The 27,485-nt window shown below is 41.6% G+C and overlaps 1 protein-coding gene across 16 annotated transcripts in view; it reads left to right on the forward strand.

Moving 5' to 3' along the window:
* The window catches only part of LTBP1 (latent transforming growth factor beta binding protein 1), a 349,094-nt gene that overhangs the window by 255,530 nt on the left and 66,079 nt on the right, over positions 1-27,485 (forward strand). For all 16 annotated transcript variants that reach the window (XM_054727794.1, XM_054727797.1, XM_054727796.1 and 13 more), the window contains 5 exons: positions 3,597-3,716; positions 13,990-14,112; positions 17,446-17,568; positions 19,172-19,294; positions 23,749-23,871. In XM_054727794.1, the coding sequence (XP_054583769.1) occupies positions 3,597-3,716; positions 13,990-14,112; positions 17,446-17,568; positions 19,172-19,294; positions 23,749-23,871 (612 nt within the window). The remainder of the gene's footprint in view (positions 1-3,596; positions 3,717-13,989; positions 14,113-17,445; positions 17,569-19,171; positions 19,295-23,748; positions 23,872-27,485) is intronic.

Raw genomic sequence — 27,485 nt, forward strand, 5'->3', positions numbered from 1 at the left:
GCTCTCCTTACAAAAATGTTTTGAAAAGTTTTTATTTATTTTTTCTAAAGAGGGACATGATTTATTTTATTTATTTTAATATTTTTATTTATTTCAGATAGGAAGAGAGACAGAGAGAGAGATAGAAACATCAATGATAAGAGAGAATCATTGATCGGCTGCCTCCTGTATGCCCCCACTGGAGATTGAGCCCGCAACCCAGGCATGTGCCCTTGACTGGAATCAAACCTGGGACCCTTCAGTCCACAGGCCAATACTCTATCCACTGAGCCAAATCAGATGGGGCTGAAAAGTTTTGTGGTTTTTAAAAATATATATTTTATTGTTTTTTTTTTTTTACAGAGAAGAAGGGAGAGGGAAAGAGAGTTAGAAACATCGATGAGAGAGAAGCATCGATCAGCTGCCTCCTGCACACTCCCTACTGGGCATGTGCCCACAACCAAGGTACATGCCCTTGATCGGAATCGAACCTGGGACCCTTGAGTCCGCAGGCCGATGCTCTATCCACTGAGCCAAACCGGTCAGGGCTGAAAAGTTTTTGTAGCGTGGTCAAAATGATGAACAATTTCACATTCTCATGTTTGGGTCCAAATTGCACACAGGTTCTTTTTAAAACCATGATGCTACTTTTCCCTTTAATTATTTTCATGAAGAAAACAGCATTACCCTGATCCCCAAAACAGACAAAGTCGTTAAAAAAAAAGAAAAAGAAAATTGCATTGAACTTCGGCTTAGATCCTGCCATGGAAACATGAGGGTGAAGGTGCAGGGGTCTCTGAGCTAGTGTTTGAGGAGCCCAGCTGTGGGGGTGCTGCTGGGGCCCTGGGGTTCCCTGCCCGGCTGCCCGAAGATCAGCCTCTTTTCTAACATGGCTGGGCGTCCGGAGGGAGGGAAGGAGGTGGGCTGGTCGGGGTGGGCTGCTCTCAGCTGTCCCTTGGCGTCTGCAGGTTGGTTTTCTTCACAGTTCCAGCGGCCCAGGCCTGGAGGGAGAGCTAATGAGACAGTTTTTGGCAGCCTGCGCCTGCCTCCTGCTGGCCTCTTGCCTTGGCCCCTTCGGTTCTAATCAAGAGACAAGTGGGAACAGTGTACGTTACCGGATCTCTGGTCAACTCGAATGGGAACAGAGCCGTGAACTGTCCCCCGAGGGCCGAGGGACATGGTGGAGTGCAGGTGTGACGTGTCCCCACTCTCCTCTTCCCGGGAACTCTCTCTCTCCGCTCGGAGAGGCGGGGTGGACACCAGAGAGAGAGGAGCCGTGCCATCAATCCACGACCCCCACAGGTCATGACTGTCTGCTTGGGAGCCAGTAACTTGGCCCCTTTGAAAGTTCCTTCTTCATCTGTAACATGGCAGCTGAGAAGTTGACTTTTTTCAGGGTTGCTGAGCATAGAAATGGTGTTGTAGGATCTTCTGTGGTGCCGGTCACCTTACTAGTTCTGAGGAAGCATTTGTTCTTAAACTTTGCCCTTCCCTGATGCCTTTTCTTTTTGTGTAGATCTTCTCAGTACATTTCTAGTTGTGGGAGTACTTAAAAAAAAAAGGGTGTGTGTGTGTGTGTGTGTGTGTGTAGGTATTTGGTAAGCACTTATGTGCAAAGCAGCACTCCCCAAGGAGGTCAAATATGGATCTTTATGTTCTACGTACAGTCTCAGAATGAGAAGATAAGACATTGAAATAATAACTGTAGCATCAGGATGGAAAGTGGAAAGGAGTAGAAAGAAATGTTGTAAGTCCACGGGAAACAGGAGACTTTCAGTAATAGTCAATGTATGCAGATTGTTTAACAGAAATATTACCAGAGTTCCCTGTGTAAAAAAAAAACCATGTAATTCTCTCCCCATGAAAAGGCTTGAGAGGAAGAAGGAGCCAGAGAACATGGCTGTTTTCTAATTTTGTCATGGACCCGAACCAAAGGTCCCCGGGCTCCTGGCTCAGGGAAGGTTTTCTCAGCTGTCCCTGACAAGGCTGCTTTCAAACAGCGCCAGTCTCCAAGGAGCCTATTGTAGTTTACAGACATTATCTCATGCGTCCTTACTTTATTCCGCTAAGATATTCCCCGTCAGGTGGTCCCTAATTCAGAGGTGAGGGGACAAGAGAGCCGGTGAGGGCAGCAGGAAACTCAGGGATGTTATCTGGTGTTGCTCAGCGTTGCACCTTATTTATCGGACCAGCCCACCTCAGTGACCTTCTCTGACTTAGCATTTGTAGTTCGGTTTAAAAAAACATCCCATCCAGAGAATAATGTCATGCTGTTTGGAAAGTGAAACTGGCAGGCATCATCTTTTTGTAGAACAAGAAGTTCCAGAACATCTGACCTAAAAAAAAAAACACACACACACACACACACACACAACACCACTGTGTGTCATTGTCTATTGGCAAGAATTTTTTACCGATAGGAAAAATAATTACAGTGCTGGCCTGGTGTTGATTCTGTTACTATCGTCTTCAACTCTTTTACTTTAAGCATTTTTTTTTTACACACATCCAGGGGTATGCAATGGGAGATCATTTTAAAGAATTTACCAGAAGGAAGACGTCAAATGCCCATGCCTATTCTGTGTATCCATCATGTATTTCTTTCACTTTTCAGCTCATGTCCTGAGATATGTCTATAGTTGAAGTATGATTAGAGGTCTTACGTACATTTTACACTGAGACACTTAGACATTAAATCCACTCACTGAAATTTAAAAAATCCAACTCCAGAAAAAACACTTACTTTAAATATATCCTACTTTCTTCCCCCATTTTAACTATTCTTAAAAATGCCTCAAGCTGTTGGAGTCGTTGTCTCTGCCACAGTCCCAACCGTATTTAAGGTGTTCTCCTCACATGGAAGAGAACAATGATCAGTAACTTCAGTTAGCTGCGAATGTGAAAAGGAAGGTGTATTTTTACCAGAAAATACTACCATATGATCTTATCACCATGTTTGATGGGAAATCTTGAAAGTATGTGATGAGTTCATTCTCGTCTAGTGTTTTTTTTTTCTACTTCCAAGGAATTCCTAGCATATGAAAGGTTTTAAATTATTCAACCTAGGATGTTTTGGGGCCCATGAGGCCAAAGTGAGGATTTCCCCAGAGTGTCAAGTGTCTGTAGAGCCGACTTGTAGGTGGGTGGATATACAGGGTGGGGCAAAAGTAGGTGTACAGTTGGGAGTATTTGAAACACAGAGTTTATTCTTGTGTGCATTATGGTATCATTTTCCACATGGAAAACTGTAAACCTACTTTTGCCCCACCCTGTATGGCTTCCTCCTGCTCATCCCTATTCTCTGTCTTTTTTTTCTGGCAAACTGCACACTTGCTTAAAAGGTTTGGTGTCCAGAAAGTTGCCCCAGAGAAGTTGCGAGCTCCTACACTAGGGAGTTCAGGCCCTGCCAGTTGGAGAAATGGGTCCAAAGACTTCCTGTAAATATTTCGTTCAAGGTGTACTTGGCCATGCATTATCGCTGTGTGTTTATAGACCTTGTGTCACTTAGCTGGTTGTTTTCCCCACCAAATAGGACATGCATTTCCCCCCTTTGTCACAAAAGTGTTTGCTGAAGTATCCTCATAAAACGTCTGTGACCTAGCTTTTTGATTTTTCAGATATTGATGAGTGTTTGAGTCCAAGTACTTGTCCAGATGAGCAGTGCGTGAATTCTCCTGGATCTTACCAGTGTGTTCCCTGCACTGAAGGGTTCCGAGGCTGGAATGGGCAGTGTCTCGGTAGGTACCACAGAGTTCTTATCATATAGTTTTATCTCATCTGTCTGGCCCATTTTCTGACAGAGTAGTGTAATGCCAAATGAGCCCTCTTTCAAAATAAAATATAAATAAATACACACACACACACATATGAAATGTAACAAAATATTATTCTAAGACAACTTCAAAGAAAAGTTCTAAGTAAGTTTTAACCATGGAGAAAGTAAGGAAGTGAGTTGGCATGAGGAATGTGGGATTTTTACATGCAACAAATAATTCTGGTGGAAACACATTGTTACCTGATGTGTTAAATAACCAAAACTAAATAAAATAATCACCACAGGGAGAATGGTAGAAAGCAAAATACTTAAAAAGTGAGAAAAGGCATAAGAAGAAGCTGTCAGAGACCACATAGAATTAGGAAACATACAAACACAAACTTGAAGCAGAAGTAGCAGACGCAGAAAGGGAAATCTTGATGATTATCGCTCATGTCCCTTTTATAATACATTTATTCATTTAAGTATTTAATAAATAGTGCCTGCGTCAGGCACCAAGGGGGATCTGATATACTTGCTTCAGTTCTAATTACACGTGCTCTCACTAACTGTCTCCTTTTGTGGCTTTCCGTGGTGTTTCTGTCTTCCATATGATCTTTTCCTTAAAAGTTGAACTCTTTTGCATTCCATGCCAAACTCTGAACTTTTCTTTCATTCATTCCTTCTATCCTTTCTTTCACAAATGCTGGACAACTTACTATATATGCTCAGAGTTGTACTGAGTGCCAGGGTACATCAAGGGTCCAAAAAAAAAAAGTGCCTTTTTCATGAAACTTCCTATACAGTGGGGGAGATGGGGAGATGGGCACCCACCCAGATATCTCATAAATCAGTGCAAATGCACAGCTGATACAAGTGCTAGAAAGGGATGGTTCTGCAACGCTCTAAGAGCCTGTGCTACAATGAGTTGCCTCCAGGAAAATTCTTGAGTTAATTTTTAATTGGGGAAGGCGATGGGAGGGAGAACATTTTGGATAAAGGAAGCAGCATATGCAGAGGGCTTGTAGAAAGAGGCGGTCATGTTCCAGCCGCTGAAAGGACAGTGTGGCTGAAGGACCGAGATCCAGGAAAGATTTGCTGCAAGATGAGGAGTAGAACACGCCAGACCTTCTGGGTCTGTTAAAAATGTTGGCCTATTCTTGCAATTCTGGGAAGACACTTAGGTACTTTAGAAAGTGTGGTATAGGTAGGCCTGGCAAAAACACTCTCCATTTCAAAGCTTTGGACTCAGCACCAGGCAGCATGAGCTGCACCTGGTGCAGGTGGCCCCAGACCCTGAGCCTCATGCCGATCCCAAGAGCGTCTATCAGTGGAACAGTGAGATGTTGATCTTTGGGGAGAAGAAAAGATTTTTTCATTAATTGCTTATTTGATAATATTTTGTAGTCTGTGTTGGTCAGAAAGTGCATTTGGTTTTAATTTTCCCATCTGGCATACATTTTATAGTTGTCTATGAAGGTTCCATTCATGCTCTCATTTCCACATACTGATGGATATTATAACCCAAGAGCAGATCCTGAACTTTACCTTACATAGCTAAGTGGTGATATAAACACAGCCCTGATTCATGAATTTGCTAATGGAATGCGACTTACCAAATTGGCAAGTGATTGCTCTTCAATATAAATGCATTTATCTAGATTGGTAGTAAAAATAATAAATGACTTCCCATACCTAGATGTATACAATCAATCTAATTGTGACCACTTTGCTCCAGTTGTAGTGACAGAAACACAGCACCTCATTTAAGAGTAATTTCACTTTGCCAGCCAGATTAGTAGAATCATACGCAGACACGTTAAGTCACTGTGCTACTCAGCCAAAGTCACACACTTAGCCACTTGTTCTAAGCAGTAGCTTTCGTTTTTGCATTCTGAAGGTCATGCATCTCCTATTAAAAGTAGGCAGCGTACTTTTTCCTTCTGCTCTGGGTCAATTGTTGGGCTCTTTGTCATCTATCGATCAAGCTTCTCTGTGGTATAATTGCAGTTCCATCCATTGCTCAGTTGGACTTGTGCTCATTCTAAATTCCTCATGAGGGCTTTTGCAGATGATATCAAAATGGATTTTCCATCATCATTTTTTTTTATGGCAGTAGAGCTTTCAATTGTTGAAAAGTTGAGTGTGACAGAAAGCAGAAAGATATTGCAATAAACCTTTCTGTTCATATTGAGCCAATTAATGGACTGGATTTTTCTGCTAAACTCTGACAGTGCTCATGAATACACAGCCACTCCTCTTTGTCTCTGTTCCTTTATGGAGTTCAGTTCTCACCTTTGTACTTGTGGGACTCCAAAATACTTTCCAGAAGGTGTAGTCCTTACTTAATCTTACCTTTGCGTTGAGCTCATGGGTAACACAACTTGATTTATACGTATTCATTCATTTAACAATTGAGTGCCTACTATGAGCCAGGTATTTTTGTAGACTTTGGGGATGGAGAGTGAACAACATAAATTCCCTCCTCGCATTGCACTTCTACTCTAGAGCTACTGTGCTTACAGATAAGTAAGCCAGCAATGAGAAGTATATGGTGTGTCAGATAGGATGAGTGCCATGAAGGGAAGGAAAGCAGCGTAAGAGAGAAGAGGGAGTGTTACAGTTTCTGTGGTGGCCAGAGATCAGTCATTTACAAGGTGTTCCTTGTTAACCATTTGCTTTTGTCTCTAACAGTTATTTGTGAGTAGTGGCATTTTATATCCTGTTAGTTCAGATAATTTAGGATACACTGATGAGACTTTTATTGTCCAACTCTTAATGTATGAGAACAGTAAAGACTTTAAACAGTTCCCAGATCTCATTGTTTGAAGAAAAGCCCTACACTTGGCATTTGCTGGTGATCACCTGTAGAAATAATTGCTACATCACAGGACTGTTCTGTGCTATATGTCTCTAAGCCTCCTTCTTCTACTACCCTCCCCTCACTCACTCACTCACTCACTCATATTTTAAAATTATGTGATTAAACTTGTGCAGTGTTGTACAGAATAGTACTTTTATTTGGCATTATGCTTGGTGTTGTTTTTTTTTTTTTTTTTTTTGGTATTCTGTCCATCTTCATTCTGATGTGGCTCATTTTTATTTGAAATGGTTTAATTGGGAATTAAGAATTGCTTTTTTGACCCTTGTATTCTGCAGGGATTTGATGCCAGTTACACTTTCTGATTCTTTCACTAACTAAACAGTAGACCTGCTGAAACCATTGATGGTCTGTTTATCTTCATGCCATATATACTGGGTCTTACTGATTGATGCTTCTCCCTGACTGATGAATTAGGACAGAAATTGTTTGGGGCAGAAACAGGTAAAATGTCAGCAGGTGTTGTCACAGGGAACACACTCTTTCCTAGTGTTTAGCCCAGGGCACATGGTCCTTCATTCTCAATAGTTTATTGTCTACTCTCAAAATATCTATCCCTATTTTCTGGCAACTCTTGTTGGCACCTCTGTTAATGTAGCATCTTCTTTCAAGTTGTGGATTTTGGTCCTCTTTTGAGAGCCACTTTCATCATTCAACACTGTATTCCTTGGACCTCACATTCAGCCTGGAGTTGTTGCCCATTCGATCCCCGCCTCTAATGACTATTTCAACACCTTGAGTTCTGTCTACTTCCAACTGGCTGCTCCAACCAGGACTTTTCTTGAGGAGAGCCAGCCTGACAGGTCCTCAATGTATAGGTTTCTCTTGACTCCCGGAGAACTAGCCTGATTCCAACCCAACTAGATTATTCCCCAAAGGAAATTGTCTAATATTTCATTGTTTAAAGGTACTTTCCAGTAACTGACATAAAGATCACATTTGGGACCATGTGACCTCTCTGAAGCTTAGTTTTAATATCTGTAAAATAGGAATTGAAATACTTTCTTCATAGGGTTTATTGTCAGAATTAAGTGAGCCATATAAAGTGCTTAGTAAGGTGTTTGACATAAAGAAGGACTCAATCAATGTTAGAATTCTTTTTCCAACCCTAGTACCCTCCCTTTTATCTTCCTTTTCCTGAAATACATACAGGATGGCAGCTGAGTTTACCATCTACCTGTTGTGGATATTATAAGATGTCAACATCCGACTTACCCCTAAATCATTATATGCGAAAGGAATCCCTAATCAGTCAGCAAATTGTTATTGGGCACCTAACTATTTGTCTGCCAGATGCCAGAGAAGATTTGAAATTGTAAAAAAGCAAAATAAAACAGAGTAGAATGTGGTTACCTGGGGCTGGGGGAGGGGATTGGGGAGATGTTTAAGGGTGCAAACTTGAAATCCTTGGTAAGTACGTTCCGGAGACCTAATGCACAGCATGGTGATTGGAGACAGCAGCACTGGATTATAAACTTCAGAGAGACTAGATCTTAATTGTGATAGAGGTGATAGCTAATGCTACTGTTTTGCAACATGTAAGGTATCAACGCATCACTTAAACTTATACAATGTCATATGTCAATTAAAACTCAATAAAAAACACACAAAAAATACTTTTGTGGAGGAAACATGCCTGTGTGAGAATAACAACAACAAAAAACCCTCACTTTATGTAGTTTACAAAGGGCTTTGACTTTGTGGTTTCATTTGGATCCTCCTGGCAATCATCCCTGTAGTACAGATAGAGAAACTGATTCCCAAATAGGTCAATAGGCTTGCTCAAGGTCAGAGGTAAGAAGTGGCAGGGCTAGGACCAGATCCCAGGCCCTCTTTCTCCAAAACAATCTTTTCGTTTTGTTCTACACAGTATCTCCTGTCTCTCTCAAGTGCACTCAAGAAAACTCAAGAACAAAACAACATAATTAACATAATAAGGAAAGGAAAGTTCATAGAAAGAGAAACCTGTGTGGGCTGGAGTTGTCCCTTGCACGATGTAATAGTAATGGCTGGGGGATGCTAGAGTCGGAGATGTCAGACCTGCCCCATAGATAGCCCAGTTGAGTTTTGCTGTAAGACACATGTGCTTTCGGAAAGGTAACGCAAGAAGCCGGTGGTTTGGTGGGATTAGTGGAATTGATCTTCTCAGGCTGTCCTTGGCTCTTTACCTGGGATGTGCATAGCCTTGGCTGGTTTCCAGTTCTGAAAAGCAGTGATGCGTCTTCGAGGATCATATATTTTTGTAGACAGCTCTGCTACTGCATAACTTGGTCAGAACTGACAGCAGGCCTGAGTCCCTGAGGATTTACTGCACCTTAAGTGCACTTGAGGTTGTTGGATCACACTGGCCTACCCAGCGTCTGTCTCTCATTTGTCAAGTATGTGTTTCTGTCCAGTATGTTCTCTTATCATCTTTAGTATAAAAGACTGTGTGTGACGAATAGTTAAGGGATCATTGAAGTAATAGCATATTTGGGGCAAGGAGTAATCCTAGACTTTTATGTAGCTGTAGTGATAGAGTAAGATGTTTCCACCCTCCTACCCTCCCCGCCCCCAAATAAAATGTGCCCACTCATGAAGTCCACATTGGTCACTAAGGAATTAAATGAGGCTGAATGGATTCTGAAAAAATGCCTGGTTCACAGTGTGGACAGTTCACCTCCTTGAAAGTACAGGAAGTAACGCAGGCCAATGGTTGCTGGAACCAATCCTGACCCACCCCCAAGGAGCTAAGTGAAGTGGCAGGGCGGGGGGTGCCGTGCAGCCTTGGGCTGACTGGTGTAAAATCAGCCACTGAAAACCCTTTGTGACTTAGAAGTCAGGCCCACCAGGTAGTCTGGTGTGTTCCCAGGATATTAGCAAGGGAAATCTCCAAAGAGTGCCTAACTCAGATGAAATACATCCCAAGGCAGTGAGAGAATTGCAGGTGGGATTGCTGGCCAGCTGGGAGTCATCTTTGTGAAATGGTTGAGGATGGAAAGTTGCCAGAGAGCTGGAGAGAGATTAATGTCCTCATTTCCCCCTAAAGAGGAAAGAAGGTGGAGTCAGGAGCTAATGACCCATGAACTTCAAATTGATCTTGACAAAGAACTCTAGACTCCAGGATTCAGGTGATGAGGTGAAGCACTTTTAAATGAGAGGGATGATCATAAGAACCAGCCAGGGTTCAGTCAGGGCAAACCATGCCAGACTGTCTTGAGTGCTGCTCCCGGGAGAGTGATTAGAGGAGTAGGTCAGGAGCTGCTCCAGGCGTGGCATTTCTGGTTTCAACACGCCATTTGTCACAGGCTGTCAGGGGATTATAGATGAGAAGGATCCATTGGGGTTGGGCCATAGCATAGTGAGAAGAATTCATAAACTTTTGAACCATCATATCTACTAAGTGCTGGTCTCATAAATGCCAACAGCTTCCTCACTGCGGGAGGTTTTAATTCATTGAATGGCAAATGCCAAATTTTGTCCCGAAAGCCCACTGGTAATTCTTTCTGGAGTCTGGAAGCCACTTTTTCGGTGGACACAGTGTTTTTCATGATAAACTTCCCTTTTGAACTCATAATGTATATGCAAGTGTAAGAATTTGGGTAATGTGGCTCTCTTATAAGACTGTACTCTTAGAGTCAGGTGAGTTTTGATCTCCAGTATAGTAGACGTTACCGCCTCCTGCACACTCCCTCTGCGGCGGGGGTCAGGGGCTGTGAGTGATGGGTGCTGAGGTGGGCAGGGACCGCCTTGTTTCCCACGGCATTGATCCTCCCTAGGGTTGGAAGGAAGGATTGTGGGGACCAGCCCTTCTGTCCATACCACTCGAGACCCCACAAGTTTGTGTCCTTGACCAAACTGAAGAACACTGGGAACCACTGAGGATTTTTTTTTTAAATATATTTTATTGATTTTTTACAGAGAGGAAGGGAGAGGGATAGAGAGCTAGAAACATCAACGAGAGAGAAACATCGATCAGCTGCCTCCTGCACACTCCCTACTGGGTATGTGCCCGCAACCAAGGTACATGCCCTTGATCGGAATCGAACCTGGGACCCTTGAGTCTGCAGGCCAACGCTCTATCCACTGAGCCAAACCGGCCAGGGCACCACTGAGGATTTTTAAAGTAGAGGAACAACCATTGATTGGATCTGTGTTGTAGAAAGGTTACTCTGGCTGTAGGTTGGGTAATGTTAGAAGAGGGCAAGACTGGAAATAGAGAAATAAAAGTCCATGGTAGTGATGCATGTGAGAGAGAATGGTAGAATAGGAATGAAAAGAAAATGAAGATATTTGAGAGATATTTGGAAAGGTAGGATTGATAGGACTTGGTAATAAGTGTAAGAAATCTAGAAAGGATGATGCCCATGTTTCTGAGTTGGGTGCTTGAGTGGGTAGTGGCACCATGTACTGACATGGGAGACAACATAAAGAGGAGGCAGCGGGAAGGTCAGTTTTGGCCGCGAAGACTCAGAGGTGTCTGTGGGACATCGGGTGGAGATGTCTCATAGACTGACCTGCTAGATGTAGGGATCTGCAGTTTCGGAAACAGGTCTGGGCTAAAGATACAACACTGAGTTTATTTTACATCCACCAAGTGAGGCCCCGTCTAGATACATGTCTTCTATATAGAGATTCTTTTTTAATTGAGGTATAATTGACATATAATGTTATATTAGTTTCATCTGTACGACATCGTGATTCAATATTCGTTTACATGGCAAAATGCTCACCACAGTGAGTCTAGTTAACGTGTGTCACTGTACATAGTTACAAATTCTTCTTTTTTCCTTGTGATAAGTTACTTTTACTAGTAAGATCTACTCTCTTAACAGTTTTCAAATATGCAAGACAGTACTTTTAACTCTAGTCACCATACTGTGCATGACATTCCCAGGACTTAATTATTTTATTTATTTTTTAAAAATATATTTTTATGGATTTCAGAGAGGAAGGGAGAAGGAAAGATAGAAACATCAATGATGAGAGAGAATCATTGATCGGCTGCCTCCTGCACACCCCCTACTGGGGATCGAGCCTGCAACCCAGGCATGTGCCCTTAACCAGAATTGAACCAGGGGCCCTTCAGTCGCAGGCCAACGCTCTATCCACTGAGCCAAACTAGCTAGGGCTGACTTACTTATTTTATAGCTGGAAGTTTGTACCTTTTGACCCCTTGTAAAGGTACTTTTATAATATTTTACTATATAGTTATTTCCCCAAGGGCATGAGCTCCATTAAGTCCAAATGCCCATTGAATTCAAACTGCTCTGTCTCCATGTGAATGTTGACTTGCAAGGATTCTAGCGCCATGCAATTATGTCCGTAATAGGTGAAGAATAAACACATCAGAATACCCTAGGTATTTCAAGGCATCCTGCTTCGTAGTTAATCATGGTAGTCGCCTGACAAAGTAGAACGTTTATAAATATCTCACGAATGGTAATCGGTAATGCCTATTCACTTACTTCAGAGAAGTATGGTCTTGAACTGATTTTGCTATTACGTTCTCCAGCCCTGTAAGTCACATTCCCTGGTGCATGAATAATTAGAGAGAGCGAGCCATACATTTTTCAACTTGTTACCATTTTTTCAAGCAAACCAGATGCTAAACTTGACACTTTCTCGCTGCTGTCAGGAATGGCCGTGCTTAGTGTCAAGGCTCATTCTGTCCCATTGTTTACTTTGGCTTCGGTGTTTGGCTTCTTCCAAGTCATTTGCCTTCCATGTGTACAAAGGTGGATTCCCACACAGGCAGGACGGACGGAGCGTGTGTCAGCCTGGAAGGGCGATTCTTGCTGTGATGGGGAGAGAGTCGGTTCACCGTGGTCAGTGGTTGTGTGAGAGCGGGTTGAGCCGCCTGAGCAGTGCCAATTGCGTGGCTGTTCTCTGTATGCACGTGGAACCCACCTGCGCACACAGACTCCCCTTTCTTTGCCGTATTTTGCTAACACTTTATTTCTCAGTTCTACTGTAAGAAAGATAGATTACAGCTTGAATGAAATGCGGGGCAAATGAATGCACTCTGAATTCTGGATTGCTGGCCGGAAATGAGATCTCTGTTGTTGATGTGTTCGTGACTCTCTGTCTGTTAACGTTAAGAATTTTAAGAGGGTAGAAAGCTGTTTTGCCTTTGCAGTGAGCATTGTCAAGGGAAGTGGATGAAATCAGGAGCCTTTTCCTCCTTATTGTCTGTCTGCCTTATCGTTAAGATGCACTGATTAAGGGATGGACTGCTTTACAAATAAGCCTGAACTGCGATGCTGTGTGTGTGTGTGTGTGTGTGTGTGTGTGTGTGTGTGTGTGTGTGTGTGCTGTTAGCACTTTGGGCTTTGTTTTTCCTCTCAGGTTTTGGTTATTTATGCTACATTATATCTTCCCACTACAACATACAGTGGACTTACCCAGGAGCATTCAAATGGAGATCAGAACTCCAATTTTTCTTTTTTAATTAATAATGTTCTCATAGGAGCTTAATGAGTGCTTTATTTCATTGAATGAAATCAATGAACACTTAGATGAGTATTTTTGCAAATAATAAAAACAAACATAAACATAAACATCTCTCTCTGTTCCTATCACTAGACTTAACTTTCCTACGACAGAAACTTACCGCCAGGTTAGAAGGTTGTGCTTGGGGGTAAACACTGACTGGATTTCAATCTCAGAGCCACCACTTTCTAACTGTGTGGCCTGGGCAGCCTATGGGATGTCTCTAAGTCACGGTTCCTTCCTCTCTGGAAAGTGGTTAGCTGGGTTTTGTTAGGATTAAGTGAGATAATATAGGTAAAGCCTTTAGTGCCTGCATCCAGTAAGTGCTGGATAAAGATTAGCTATTATCTGCCTCTTTAGCCTATAGCATACCTTCTGACTGCCCCAATAGCCTTACATTTGTCCCCAGACTGTTTTTATAATGCTGGTTTTATTAGAGTTTTTTTCACCTATTATACGTTTTCTTGAGGTTTCTCTGGGACCCCAGTCATATGTTTTGCTCCTGTGAATCCTCACCCCTTACTGAACTCAATTCTCCAAGTAGAGCTTGATGCCTCTTTGATTCCTTGGAGTATGTTCTTTTGTAGGGGATGTTGCTCCAAACCACTCTCTCTTCTGCTCCCCTGTCTTCCGTTGAACTCATTCATACGGCATGTTTGCTTCCTTTTGTCAGTTACTTTGTAGAAAGTAAATTAAGGCATAGAACCATCATATAAGCAGCTCACACCAGAGCATTTTTTCCTTGTGAGGGTTAATTTGAAAGTTTATCTTAAAGATCTTTTGAAGAGCCATTATTTTTTTTTTCTAACTAAATTCAACGTTCTTCATGTTTTATTTCTTTTTTTCTCCAATCTGCTTTTGTTTGTTTTATAATTTCCCTTCCCAATGTGCACCATTCTTCAAGATGTGGATGAGTGCCTGCAACCGAAGGTCTGCACCAATGGGACTTGCTCCAACCTGGAAGGCTCCTACATGTGTTCGTGTCACAAGGGCTACACCCCAACCCCAGACCACAAGCACTGCAAAGGTAAGTGCTGTCATCACCTCTCTCAGTTTTGCTTGAACTTCCATTAAGAATATATACTGAGTGGCCAGATTATTATGATCTCTGAACGCATAATAATCTGGCCACTCACAGTGTGTGTGTGTGTGTGTGTGTGTGTGTGTGTGTGTGTGTGTTTGTGTAATATATATATATTAGAGGCCCGGTGCATGAATTTGTGCATGGGTGGGGTCCGGCCAGCCTGGCCTGGCCAGGGGGAGGGGACATGGGTGGTTGGCTGGCCTGCCTGCTGGTCGAACTCCTGGTCGAGGGGACAATTTTCATATTAGCCTTTTATTATATAGGATATACACTGAGTGGCCAGATTATTATGCGTTCAGAGATGTTAATAATCTGGCCACTCGGTGTATTAGAGTAACTAGCCTTAGAAAGGGACCCACCTTACCTGTGGTTTATTTTCACTGAGCTACTCAGGTACGCAGACCATAGCTATGTACGCAAAGGAAGACAGTGTATTTTTACAGAGCATCTGTAAACCATAGATCTGTTTATTTAAGTTTTTCTGTTTCTATAAATAATATGTATAGTTGCATAACTCTGTGAATATACAAAAACATTGAATTGTATACTTTAAATAGGTGAATTGCATGGTATGTGAATTATATCTCATTGAAATTGCAACTAAAAAAACAATATACCCAAGATGTGGGTTTGATCCCCAGTTGGGGCATGTATAGGAGGTAACCGATTGATGTTTTTCTCCCACATCAATGTTTCTCTCTCTCTCTGTTTCCCTCTCCCTCTCCTGCTTTCTCTCCCCCTTTCTCTCTTTCTCTCAAATCAATAAAAACTTATTCTCGGGTGAGGATTTTTTTAAAAAGTCCCTATCTTCTCCTTTGGAAACCTATATATGCACTGTTTTCCTTTCTCATCAATCAAAACCTTTCCTTTTTATAATAATAAATTACATAACATCCTTTTTCTTTAATTATTTCATAATCTTTTCCAAACCACATCAGCTCACAGATGTCAAATTCTTCCCAGATCATAAATCTCTCCCTTTTCCAACATTGCAGCAAAGCTGCTAATCTCACCTTGTGGATGGTCCTAAATATTGTCTTTGTCTTCATCTCACTAAGTATACTGACAGCCTTTATCGGGTTATAAATACATTACCTAATGTGTTAATTTATTTCTGCTTTATTCTTTGTATCTCTTTGCATCTGTACAGTTTAGCACTCTATGTCCTAAATTTATAAATAACTATAGGTAGTCTCTATTTGAACTCTGAGCTGGAGTTGTCATAGGAATATGTGTGAAATTATTAATTATCTTAATTTTCTTTCACAGAGTATAATGTTTTCTTTTCATCTCTTGGCACAAAAGAGAGATGACATTTGTCCTGCATGCCTGTTCTTTAGAAAGCTTTCTTTTATCATAGGAGTTTTGTCCCTCCTCCGAAACGGAAAATGCCTTTTGATCTGTAGAATGAAACAGGCTCTATTCCCCTTGGTTATTTTAAAGACCCAGCGGTCACCTGATCCAAGATAACGGGGTTGCCTCAAGTTATTCCAAATGTGTATGTCATTACTTATAATGGATTACTCTGACAGTCTTCCCAGTACAAATGAGGAACTTATGTAAGATGTCTGGCTTATCCTGCCGGCACTTGGAATGGAGGGTCTGTTCTTGTGGCAGACATCGGCACATGAGAATACTTAATTTGTCATCTTCTTTGAGGAAAATCAAAAAAGAGTCCAAGGCACTAAAAATGTTGTCAGGCAGTACATGAGATCCAACACGCGACAGGAGCGGTTGTTGGTCTCTCAATACTGAGAGACCTCAAGTATTTTATAGAACGTGCTGAAAGAAAATACCGTGGAGGCTGTTCTTTGCTGTCAGCCACTCCTAAAACTAATAGACTTAAGAGTGTTGGAAAGGTATAAAATAATTCTTCAAATGAAATTCAGCTCACTTATTTAATTTCTCTTTTTGGTAGTCAACAGTTGGCAGGCAGGACTTATGTATAAATAAAAGGGATCAATAACACAACAAGTGAAACAAAAGTTTATAGTACACTCATTTCTACATAAAATTAAATGGGGAAAAAAAACACAAATTCCTGAACTACAGTTAGATTCATAGTTTATGTGAGCTTTTTTTAAGGAAACTTCTGATAACTCGAGACCTTGCTTTTATCAGGATAAAATCAAAAGGTTAATGCCTCCCTAGAGGTTAAGAAATGCATCTTTGCTCAGGAAACAGGTAATTGTCCATAATACTTAGGGGAAAGGACTGTTCTCTTGGGGAAATATTTTAGAGGCATTGTAACTAGGATATTTTTGGAAGAAAGCAATAGTCAGACTTTGATTGCTAGGACTTGGTTTCCTTAAAAGAAATCAAGTCATTTAATCAAGGCATTTAAAAAATTCTCACCACTTTCTCTTTTGATAATCCAGCAGCCATCAATATAATACCATCATTTCGCTTGGCTTTTCTTGTTTCTTTAAAATTAATTTCTGTGGTTAGAGTGTTGGCCCCCTGCACCAAAGGGTGTCAGGTTTGATTCTGGGTCAAGGACACATTCCTGGGTTGCAGGTTGATCCCCGGCAATCAATCAACATGTCACTCTTCTCTCTCATATCAATGCTTCCCCCCCCCTCTCTCTACCTCTCCCCCCTCTCTTCTTCCCTTCCCCCAAATAAATAAATAAGTTCAGTATCTTTTAACACAATTGTTTGATCTTTTGCTTTTTCAGCTTCTTCTAAATAGAGGAGAAATGTTTATTTCTCTCCATTACTGCCTTCAATATGGTTTTGTTTTTACAATTCTTGGTTAGAGTCTTAATTCAACCTTCTTCCTGAAATTTCTACATGCTGCTAGTTGTCACTATTTTGTGCTTGAGGTTCTGTTTTCAACTCTCAGATATTTCATCTTGTATTTCTGCTATAGCCGAAGTATGGGAGAGATGGCAAAGGGCTTCATGTTATATTAAAAGTAGCTTTAACTTGCTCATAACTTCATTGTCCATTTGTAACTTTTTCCATTCCACAGTTCAGCTGCTGAGGTTGATATGAGGAAAATTAGTGAGCTGAATCAGACTAAAATTTAGAGGGTCTCATATAGGAAGTATTATTATTTTTGTAATATTAACCCCAGAATGTACCGTAGAGAACATTACATTCCCCTTTTTTCTTTATTATAGAAAACTTTTGTGATTGGGGGTCATGCCCTGAAGGGCGAGCCTGGAAATGGAATGCCTTGTGGGCAGTGACTTAGTTTAGTCTCAGAGTTGAGCGAGAGGGTTCTTCTAGATATGCCCTAATTTCAAACAGTGGTCATTATTTGTGTTTACAGATATTGATGAATGTCAGCAAGGGAATCTCTGCATAAACGGGCAGTGCAAAAACACCGAGGGCTCCTTCCGGTGTACCTGCGGGCAGGGCTACCAGCTGTCAGCAGCGAAAGACCAGTGTGAAGGTAGGTGTGTGGCAACGTGAGCTCCTGTGGTTTTAGCCTAAGACCTCTGGCCCGGAAAAGGTGCCCTCAGGAAAGTGAGGCACTACATCGATGATGGCATTCTAGTGCCAGGAAGCAAGGGACTTACACTCACGTCAGGAAAGTCAATGAAACAGGATGGAAAATATTTAAATTTGAAAAATAGGTTATTAGTGATCAAGTGGTTGGGCATTCATATTAGTAAGAAAAATGACTGTCCTCTGTATTCCTTACTACAGAAAATCAATTCGGTTGAATTTATTTGAAAGTTGTGCACACTAGGATTCCTGCAGTTAGAAGGTCGTTGTATCAGTCTGGTATGTGCTATGGAATGTTAATGACCTTAACTTTTATGTGTACTCAGCTTTATAAAATTTTTCCTTTAAAAAAAAATCACTAAATAAGACTTTTCAACAAGACTGCAATAGTGTCCCCCTTCTACTCAGGGATAGAGTTTGTGAAACATGTCCTGTTCCTACAGGTGATAGTAAGGAGTTTGGACCTCACTAGGTTTGACCTTAGACTTAAAAGAAATTTAATAGAACTCAATACAAAAAATCGCTTTCGGGTAGTAAATGAATCTGTGGTACTCTTTTCCAATAAAACCTCACTTACAGTAATAGCAGTGGGCTGCAGTGTGCAACTCTCTAGACCAGTGGTTCTCAACCTTTCTAATGCCGCGACCCTTTAATACAGTTCCTCATGTTGTGGTGACCCCCAACCATAAAATTATTTTCGTTGCTACTTCATAACTATAATTTTGCACCTGTTAATGAATTGCAATGTAAATATCTGTGTTTTCCGATGGTCTTAGACTCTACAGCAGCGGTTCTGAACGACCCACAGGTTGAGAACCGCTAGCAGGGTCGCCTAAGACCATCGGAAAACACAGATATTTACATTACGATTCATTAACAGGAGCAAAATTACAGTTATGAAGTAGCAACGAAAATAATTTTATGGTTGGAGGTCACCACAACATGAGGAACTGTATTAAAGGGTCGCAGCATTGAAAAGGTTGAGAACCACTGCGCTAGACTATGACAGAGTGTCATAGTCGAACCTATAAAAGAAAGCTAAGAAGTTTAGTGAAGGCTTATAGGCTCCAGTAACATGTTCACCATGCACAGTGAACAGTGGGATTCATATGTACAGGCTCTTAACACGTTGATTAAAATTGTAAATTTATCTGGATTTCTCCCTATTGGGGGATTAATAGCTTTCTACTAGAGGAGTGTTTCATTCACATAACGAAAAGTCAAATCAAAGTTCATTATTAGCCACCTAATCCATAGACTAGTACTTCCTTTGCATGAATGATTGAAAGTATTTTATAATATATTTTTAATTGATTCCAGAGAGGAAGGGAGAGGGAGAGATAGAAACATCAATGATAAAAGAGATAAACACTTGGCTGCCCCCTCCTGGGGATCAGGCCGGCAGCCTGGGCGTGTGCCCTGACTGGGAATTGAATGGTCATCTGCTGGTTCATAGGTCGATGCTCAACCACTGAGCCACACTAGCCAGGATAAAAGTATGTTTAAAGCATCCCTTCTGCAGGTTCTTTTCCCTCCCCTGCTCACAGATATTGACGAATGCCAGCACCGGCATCTCTGCACCAATGGGCAGTGCAGGAACACGGAGGGCTCCTTCCGCTGCGTGTGTGACCAGGGCTACAGAGCATCCGCCCTGGGGGACCACTGTGAAGGTGAGAACTGCTCCTGATTTCAGAACCAGAAGATGCCAGAATCAGACAGAAATCAGTGTGCTGTCCCAGCCTGGGTCCTCGAGCCCAGCCTTTTGGCTTCACAGTTGAGGACATTAGGTCCCTGCAAAGTGTTTTCCCCAAGGCCACACAAGGAATGCAGAGAAGGAGTGGAACCCAGGTTTTCTTTGCCCTGCTTGGAGCTGTTCATTAGAAGACCCGTGCCAGTGGAAGGAGGAAAGGACCAGTTTAACTTTCCTCAGCTGTGGATGGAGTGTGGTCCTGGGTGTGGAGTTTTGAATGGTGACACCTTATTTAATGCAGGACCAGCATGCAAATGATCCACATAAGTAAATCCAAGTTAATTGTGCAGATAATGGGGACGTTTTTAAAGAGGCAAACATTCATTCGATTTTGAGCTTTTTTCAGAGGATGTTTCCAAAAGGTACCCCACATGGACAGCACTGTGCAGTCACTAACCACCCCCTACCTGCCGTGGTCCAGAACCTCCTGAGGCCGTCAGGGCCGCCGCACCAGCCTGCCACCCGTCTGGCACGTGTCACTTCTGTCTGCTTTTGGTATCCATCCAAGTAACAGTTTTTTCCTGACTAGCCTGCTGATTGACTACATTTTGACTCTTGTCAGTTGTGACACGAGAAGTGTGAGTGTGGCAGGTCGGCGCCCCACGTAGCGTGTGCGAGTCTGAGTGGGAGCCTGAACCCCACCTGGGGGAGATGTAGGTGTACTTTCTAGTGAATGCTTTTATGGCCCATAATTCAATGGCCCCAGATACTTTTTAACTTCCTGTCCCAGTTGGTTGGGAAAGGTCCACTGTTACTTCATAGCCTCCTGCTTTTCTGCCCAGGGAGCTTGGCACAGTAGTCGCAGCCCATCTGGGGGGGCGATGTGGGTAGTTTCCAGGGCCTCACTGTCCACTGTTGGTGAATCGCCTCCTAGGATTTTACCCTAAGATGGTAATGTTCTAATGTTCTTCAAAGGTCTGACGACACCCGTGAAAAGTTGTAATCAGCTATTGAAAACTAGTCAAAGGGGCAAACAAGTGATAAATCAATTTAATAAACTTGGTGTGAAAGAGTGTGTTTGGGGAACTCTATACCATATGGGTAAATGCTAATGATCCTGCATAGTGGTGTTTCAGAGTGGGAGAGGCAGCCTTGTTGCGGGGTGGGGGAGCCAGCCATGGGAACCTGTTGTGAAGTTAGTGGCATGGCACATGCTGGGGCCTGGAACCCCCCTGCCCTGATCCTGGCCTGGCCAACAGGTTGACCAAGCCATTGATTAAGTTTTGGGTAATGGGTCTCATGCAAGGGCATGTTCCTTTCTTTGGGCTGTTATAACGTGTAACCACTTTTCAGAAGTTCAGGATATGTATTCTAAGAACATCCATTATGTGAAAAGCCAAACGAAAACTGTCTAGCCAACTTCCTCATCATTGTTAATATATATGACTAGTAGCCCATTTGCAGGAAGAATCCTCCTGCAAGCGGCCACTGCGGCCGCGTGCACTACCGCTGCCGCTGCCCCCGCCTCTGCGGCCGCCGCGCCTGCACCCGCGCTCCACTGCCGCCCACCCCGCCCCACCCCGCCCGGGCTTTCCCTCTGGCAGCCACCTTGCTTTCCGTTTTTCCTCCCTCTTCCTTCTAAGTTGTCTTCAGTTTTCACTCCTCCCTCCCTCAGTGTATGCAAATTAACCGCCATCTTTGTTGGGTAATTTGCATACTCACACTGATTGGCTGGTGGGCGTGGCTTTGGCTGCTGGGTGTGGCTTGGGCATAGCGAAGGTGCGGTCAATTTGCATATTACTATTTTATTAGGTAGGATTATATTCTGTTCCACGAGAAAGCTTCTTTTGGAATATATTATCGATTCTTTTTTTCATCAAGTCAGGGCTCGTTTTCCTACTGTTCTAGGTTATAAATAGGACGAGTCCATCCAGCGAAGTCAGAGCTCCCTCTGAAACTCTATTAGCGCTCCCGTCTGATAATTCCCATCCGGCACTGCTTCCAACTCTCCCCGTGTATTTAGCTGTAATGAACTGAGCTGTGATGGTGTGCATGCCGCTCACAGCTGTGGGAAGAAGAGCCATCCTTCTTGTTGGCTTTTATATTTACATGTGTAGTTTTTCTCTAATAATTCTGGCAAAGACGTGGTTTTCCTACAGGGTTGTGTCCTGCAGTCCTGCTGGCCTTCTCGTAGAGTTGGAAGCCCAAGCGTTGTGTACATTTCTGTGTGCTGTTGACCACACTCAGCAGCCACTTAACGTCTGACATGATGGGGTTAGCTCAGTGGTCCTGGTTATTGGAGGTCCAGGCATCTCAACCTTTAAAGGCTCTGCCTCCGACTTGCTCCCCTTCCAGGCACAGTGTCTGATTCCATGCCTATCTTAGCGCCTTCCCCAGCCCTCACTGGGGTTGCTCCCTGCTAATCCCTTACAAAGCCTGAGACAACGATTCCTGATTCACGCTGTCTTCCTATGGCCCCTCGGTTACAAAATATTCCTCAGCTGGGTGTCCTCTCAGCGTTGTGGTCTTCGCTGATTGGTCAGCGGCAGGGCAGAGGGTCATTAGTCATCACAGCTGGCCCTGATGGCAGCCGTGGTGTCTCCTGGCCTTGCTGCTTTTCTGGTCCTGGAGCTGAAACACAACTGAGCCCTAGACGTTACCTCTAGTTTGACCAAACCGATGCTTGGTCTTTATGGACCAAATCAAAAAACGGTGGGAAGAAGTGATGTCTTTCCTTGTCAGAGTCATTTATTTTATACATTTGTTCAACCAATATTCATTGTAAGCACAGAACATAGAGCAATGAACCAAAAGGACAAAAATTCCTGCCCTCACGGAGTTTACATCTAGTGAGGGAGATAACGGTAAATGATGTGTAGGTAAAATGCCTACACCTTGGTTATGAGCGTGGCCAGAAGAATGTGTCTAGATTTGTCAAAACTCTTAAAATTAGGTATATCTACTGTATGTAATTATACTTCAGTGAAGTTGGAAAAACATGCTAAAGAAAAAGTGACAACCCACTTAATTGGTGAAAAAGTCACACCAGCTGTGTTTTATGTCTTAGGATCAGTATTCAGAAACACTCTAAATCTGGGTGAACCTCATAATATAACTTGTTTGTACTTTGATAGAATGAAATTATAAGGTGCTTATTTCTCTTTTATTTCCCCGATGACTGGTACGGAAGCCAGTTAATTGGTTGAGTGGGTTCTGTGAAGAAAACTTCATTTGGCGCCTCCATGTTTTGAACCAGACAGTGAGAACTAGGCTCCAACAGTCTCCATATCACTTCCTCCTGGAGCTTCTCATATATTTCAGCAGCAACCACAGTTATTTGCAAGAAATGCCATAATATGCCAAATTCTGAGGAAACAAAGACGGTTTGGTGCCTTAGCTTTCTTCACTGCTAATCATTTAAATCCTCTATACTAGACAAGAGAAGAGGGACGCATGGCGTGTGTTAGGGATAATGAGTTCAGACTGGGAGTGAGTGTGGTACTAAACAGCCCTCTGGAAAGTCCTGCCCAGCGATCATGCTATGAGGGGGGTCCTTAATTGTCTCACATGCTTACAGTCAAAAACTCATTATTGGGTATGTAAACCATTTTTAGCTGCACATATGCTATAAACATACACACACACACACACACACACACACACACACACACATTCAAAAATCCAGGCAGCCTCCAACCTGTTTGTGACAACTGCTGAGTCAGTGACTTCAGCTTTGATCTTACTGAGTCCCTTTCTGCCCAAAGCCCCTCGGCTTCCCCTCCTCTTGCCCAGCCTGCTGACAAGACTCCACGGACATTCCTTTTGTTACAGCGAGCCCTCTTTTGACCTTTACATCTCTTCTCTGAATTCACGTGACACCTGAAGTTGTTACTATTCTTTTGATGAATAATTATATTTTTGACAATCTTTGGACTTCTAAGACAATTTAATGTTTCATGTGCTTATTACTACAAATTTTTTTGAACAGTCATTTCTCATTAGGGGCAGGGACCATGCCAGACACTTTTAAATTTTTCCTATAATGCATAATACAGCATCATGTAAAAATAGATGCTCAAGATATTCTTAATAGTATGTATTTAAAGAATGTTTTTTATTCTCTGTCATCACCAAGAATATAGCCAAGTAAGTTACTCTTTGTTACAGAATTTTGACTTTTCCTCTTCCAATTAATTTCATTTGATGTTAAAACTTCAGATTATATATTATTCAAAGTTAAAATTCTTTCAAAATGTTTCGTTTTAAAAAAAAACTCTTAAAGTTAAAAAGCTTGTCACTGATTTCAAATCATGTGTTATGAGTGATGTAAAAAATATACATGTATGTGATTTTTGTGTGTAAATGTAAGGGGAAATACCTACTTGCTTAAGCTATAATTTATTTAACCTTTAAAATTCTTAAATTGATTTGTAGATATCAACGAATGCTTGGAAGACAATAGCGTTTGCCAGGGCGGAGACTGCATTAACACCAAAGGGTCCTACGATTGCACTTGTCCAGATGGCTTCCAGCTAAATGACAATAAAGGATGCCAAGGTACTACTCTCTTCCTCTTTCTCATCATTTGCACAGTCCTTCCATTATCTGCTTCCTGACGGTGATCTGGGGTTGTACCACTTGCTTTATATGTAAATGGGCTTTGCCACTTTGTGCTGTTAAAATATCTTTCTTGGGTTGGCGTCGAGTAGGAAGTCCTCTTTTGCATGGCACCTTGTTATTAACCGAAACTCCTATGTTTTAGAACTGTGTCCTCGCTTTGCATGCTGTTAGCAACTGAGATCACCTGCAATCGGTTGTTTCATTCCTGGGTCAATCTTGGAACTTGATTCTAAATTACCTTTCTAGTTTTCCTATATCCTTCATGGGCATATTTCACTTGGTCACATAGCTAATAATTATCTTTTTCCTTATCTCTGTTTTTATCCAGTATCCAGCGTTTTCTCTTCCTAAAAAAATCTCTTTAATAATTTGATCAAGTCCGGCTGGTATGGCTCAGTGGTTGAGCATAGATCCATGAACCAAGAGGTCCCTGGTTCGATTCCTTGTCAGGGCTCATGCCCAGGTTGCGAGCTCGATCCTCAGTAGGGGGCGTGCAGAAGGCAGCCAGTCAATGATTTTCTCTCACCGTTGATGTTTCTGTCTCTCTCTCCCTTTCCCTTCCTCTGAAATCAATAAAAATATGTCTTTAAAATATAATTTGATCAAAATTATGAAGGACAGGATTTTATATTACTTTTCAAAGTGCTATCATATGTAATCTTCTAAACAACAGTACAGTGGACTAATAAGAACACAGCACTAATTACAACAATAGCTTTAATTTAGTATCTACTATATGCTGAGTACTGTAGGTACCTCATCTAATTCTTACAAAATCTGAGGTAGGTTTTCTTATATTAACTTTGTGCATAAATAACTGATGCTCAGAGAATTGAATTAGCGTGCTCCTCCCGAATAAGTGGTAGAGCTTTGAACCCAATATCTCTTCTGCCATACCAGTTATTATTGCATTTATAGCAGAAAGAAAGATGTGAGATTCAGTTGTTTTTCCCCATGTAACGCATTGGGGCATGATTGATGCTGAGATGAAAAATTAGATTGTTTAGATCCTGTGTCCCAACATCTTTAGCTGTACCTGGCTGCCCTACAAGTTTTCCATTGATCCTTAGAGAGTAAGAGAGAGGGAGAGAGAGAGAGAGAAAGAAAGAAACATCGATGTAAGAGAGACACATTGATTGGTTGCCTCCTGTACATGTCCTCTCCAGGGCTAGGGATCAAGCTTACAACTGAGGCACGTGCCCTTGAATGGGATTCGAACCCGCCACCCTGCATTGCACAGGCTGACGCTCTAACCTCTGAGCCACATGGGCCAGGGCAAATTATAGTATTCTTGAAAGGGAAGATGGTCTAATCTTTAAGATGTGGTACTGGAACAATATTATACACTATGTCCGTATCACACACCCAGCTGTATGTCACTGAGATACCAAAGACATGGGCCTTTCACTCAAGATCTTTTACAATTAATTCCCTTACTTAATCCCAAGACTTAAATACACTGCTATATATCTCATTTAATATCAGACACTTGCCATCATGATTTAATAAAATGAATTGAAGTTTTTCAGTATTTACAAAGCAGAATTTAAATGTACTTGGATTTAATGCAGTAAAGAAGGAACATTTGAATAACAAATTTGTATGAGATTATCCACTTTGGGACTTTTACATCTTAACGAAATGAATCTTGATTTGCATAAAAATGCCAAGAGATGCCTGGAAACAAACAAACAAACAAACAAAAACAATCTGAAACCTGTTTTAAATACAGATTATTTTTTTCGGCTGAAAGTAATATTTTCTTTTCTGATATCTTTCATCACAATTTTTTTATACCAAATAGAGGCAAAACCAAGTCTTAGCATAAATGGACCATGATTTGATATTGCAAATTTTATTATTACATATCTAGAGTTAAATCATGAGGAACTAATTTAGTCATTTATTAGTTACACTACTATCAAATTTGTTTGTCATTTGATATCAACTCTCAAACATCTGACTGCTTCAAACATATGATGCTTTATTGACTATCATTATTAAGTTGACTTCATTCTCTGTCACCTTGCTGATTCCTGTTCTCCAGAATGAATTAACATGTCTGCTTAAAAAAACTGAAATCCAAATGAATGAAAAGTATTCCTGAAGCCGGTTTTAATATCTTTTAAGTAATATCGTCTATGAGTCTGCTCTGTCACCCACTGTCTCCTATGAGAGGCTGTTTATGATCAGAGGCGCGTACACTCACTTTGTTTTGAATTATCTTTTTTTGCTATGTTTTTAGAGGCAATTTTGTGGTCTTTCACTCTGCTTGAAGTTAGTAGCCTGTTTCTATCTAACCCCATGGTCATGTCACCATTCTGTAGATGGGCGTAGATTTCAATTTGTTTTAATGCTGAAAATGTAATAACAATATGTATTAGGCATAAACTTTAAACCTTACCTAATAATGCGAAGAAAGTTCTGTATCAACAAGTCACTTTCAAGTGGAAGTGTTTTTAAGATTCTCTTCTCCCAGCGAAATTAATGATGGTTTACAGGCAGCATGGAAATTCCATGTTAATCGACTCTTTAGGAATGTGGCAGCATACATTTGAGATTCAGAACACACTTCAGTTTCGCGTTTTGACTTACACACGCCAAATTGCGAATTTCTGTGGAATCTCAGACCCGTGAAAGAAACACAAATATAGCCTGGCTTTCAGCTGAGTTACTAGCAGCATAGCTTAGAAATGGCTCAATACGTACAACCCAAATTGAATGCATATGTTTCTCTAGTTCCAGATAGTCGTGTTGTTCTTTCTTAGTGGTTTCCTGGAAAAAAAAAAGTCTGGGAATCCATTTTCAGTTCCTGTCATCAAACTTTTTATACAATTATTTGTTAATCATTGACTTCTCTTGAAGCACGAACTTTATGCACATTATTCCCTCTGAGAAGTTGCAAAGCAGGCTAACTTTTAAAAGGCCACGTTGAGGAACTGGATGGAATAAGGAGGTGGTCTCAACCGCTAGGGCATGACCTTGAGCTTGATCTCTAGACCAGTGGAACTTTTTGCCCAGGTAGAGAGAACTCTAGGCAGCAGGTTGGAAAGAAAGAATGGAGCTTAAGGCAAAGAGAAGATCAGAGTTAAAAAAAAAAAAAGATTGCCAATCTGAGATACTATCAGTAGGTAGAGACTTTTATAATAGAAGTGAAAAAATTTTTTCAGTGTGAAAAATTGAGAAATAGTTAAGTAGAAAATGATTCCTTCCTCTCCCTTCAAATGTCTTTAAATCAGTGACAATAATAAGCATGGAAGGATTATTAAGAAAATGAGTAATTGCTGCTTGGCTTTTTACTTTTATTTAGCAATGGGTAGGCCAACTAGTCTGAATTATATGGCAGATGGTAGGATACATTGTTCAGGATCCTGGATACAGGGGGCGGGATGGCTTTCTTCAGAACGGGAACCGCAGGGTTGGTGGCTAAGCATGTTCTAGAGGTCACTAGGAAGGTCTCGTGCTTTGCAGTTATCCATGTATGATCTTGCCTCCCCTGTTATATGGTGAGCTGAATTAGCGTGCTCAACGGTTCTATCCTATTTAACCTT

This window comes from Eptesicus fuscus, chromosome 16 (assembly GCF_027574615.1).
Source record: "Eptesicus fuscus isolate TK198812 chromosome 16, DD_ASM_mEF_20220401, whole genome shotgun sequence".
NCBI classification, from domain to species: Eukaryota; Metazoa; Chordata; class Mammalia; order Chiroptera; family Vespertilionidae; genus Eptesicus; species Eptesicus fuscus.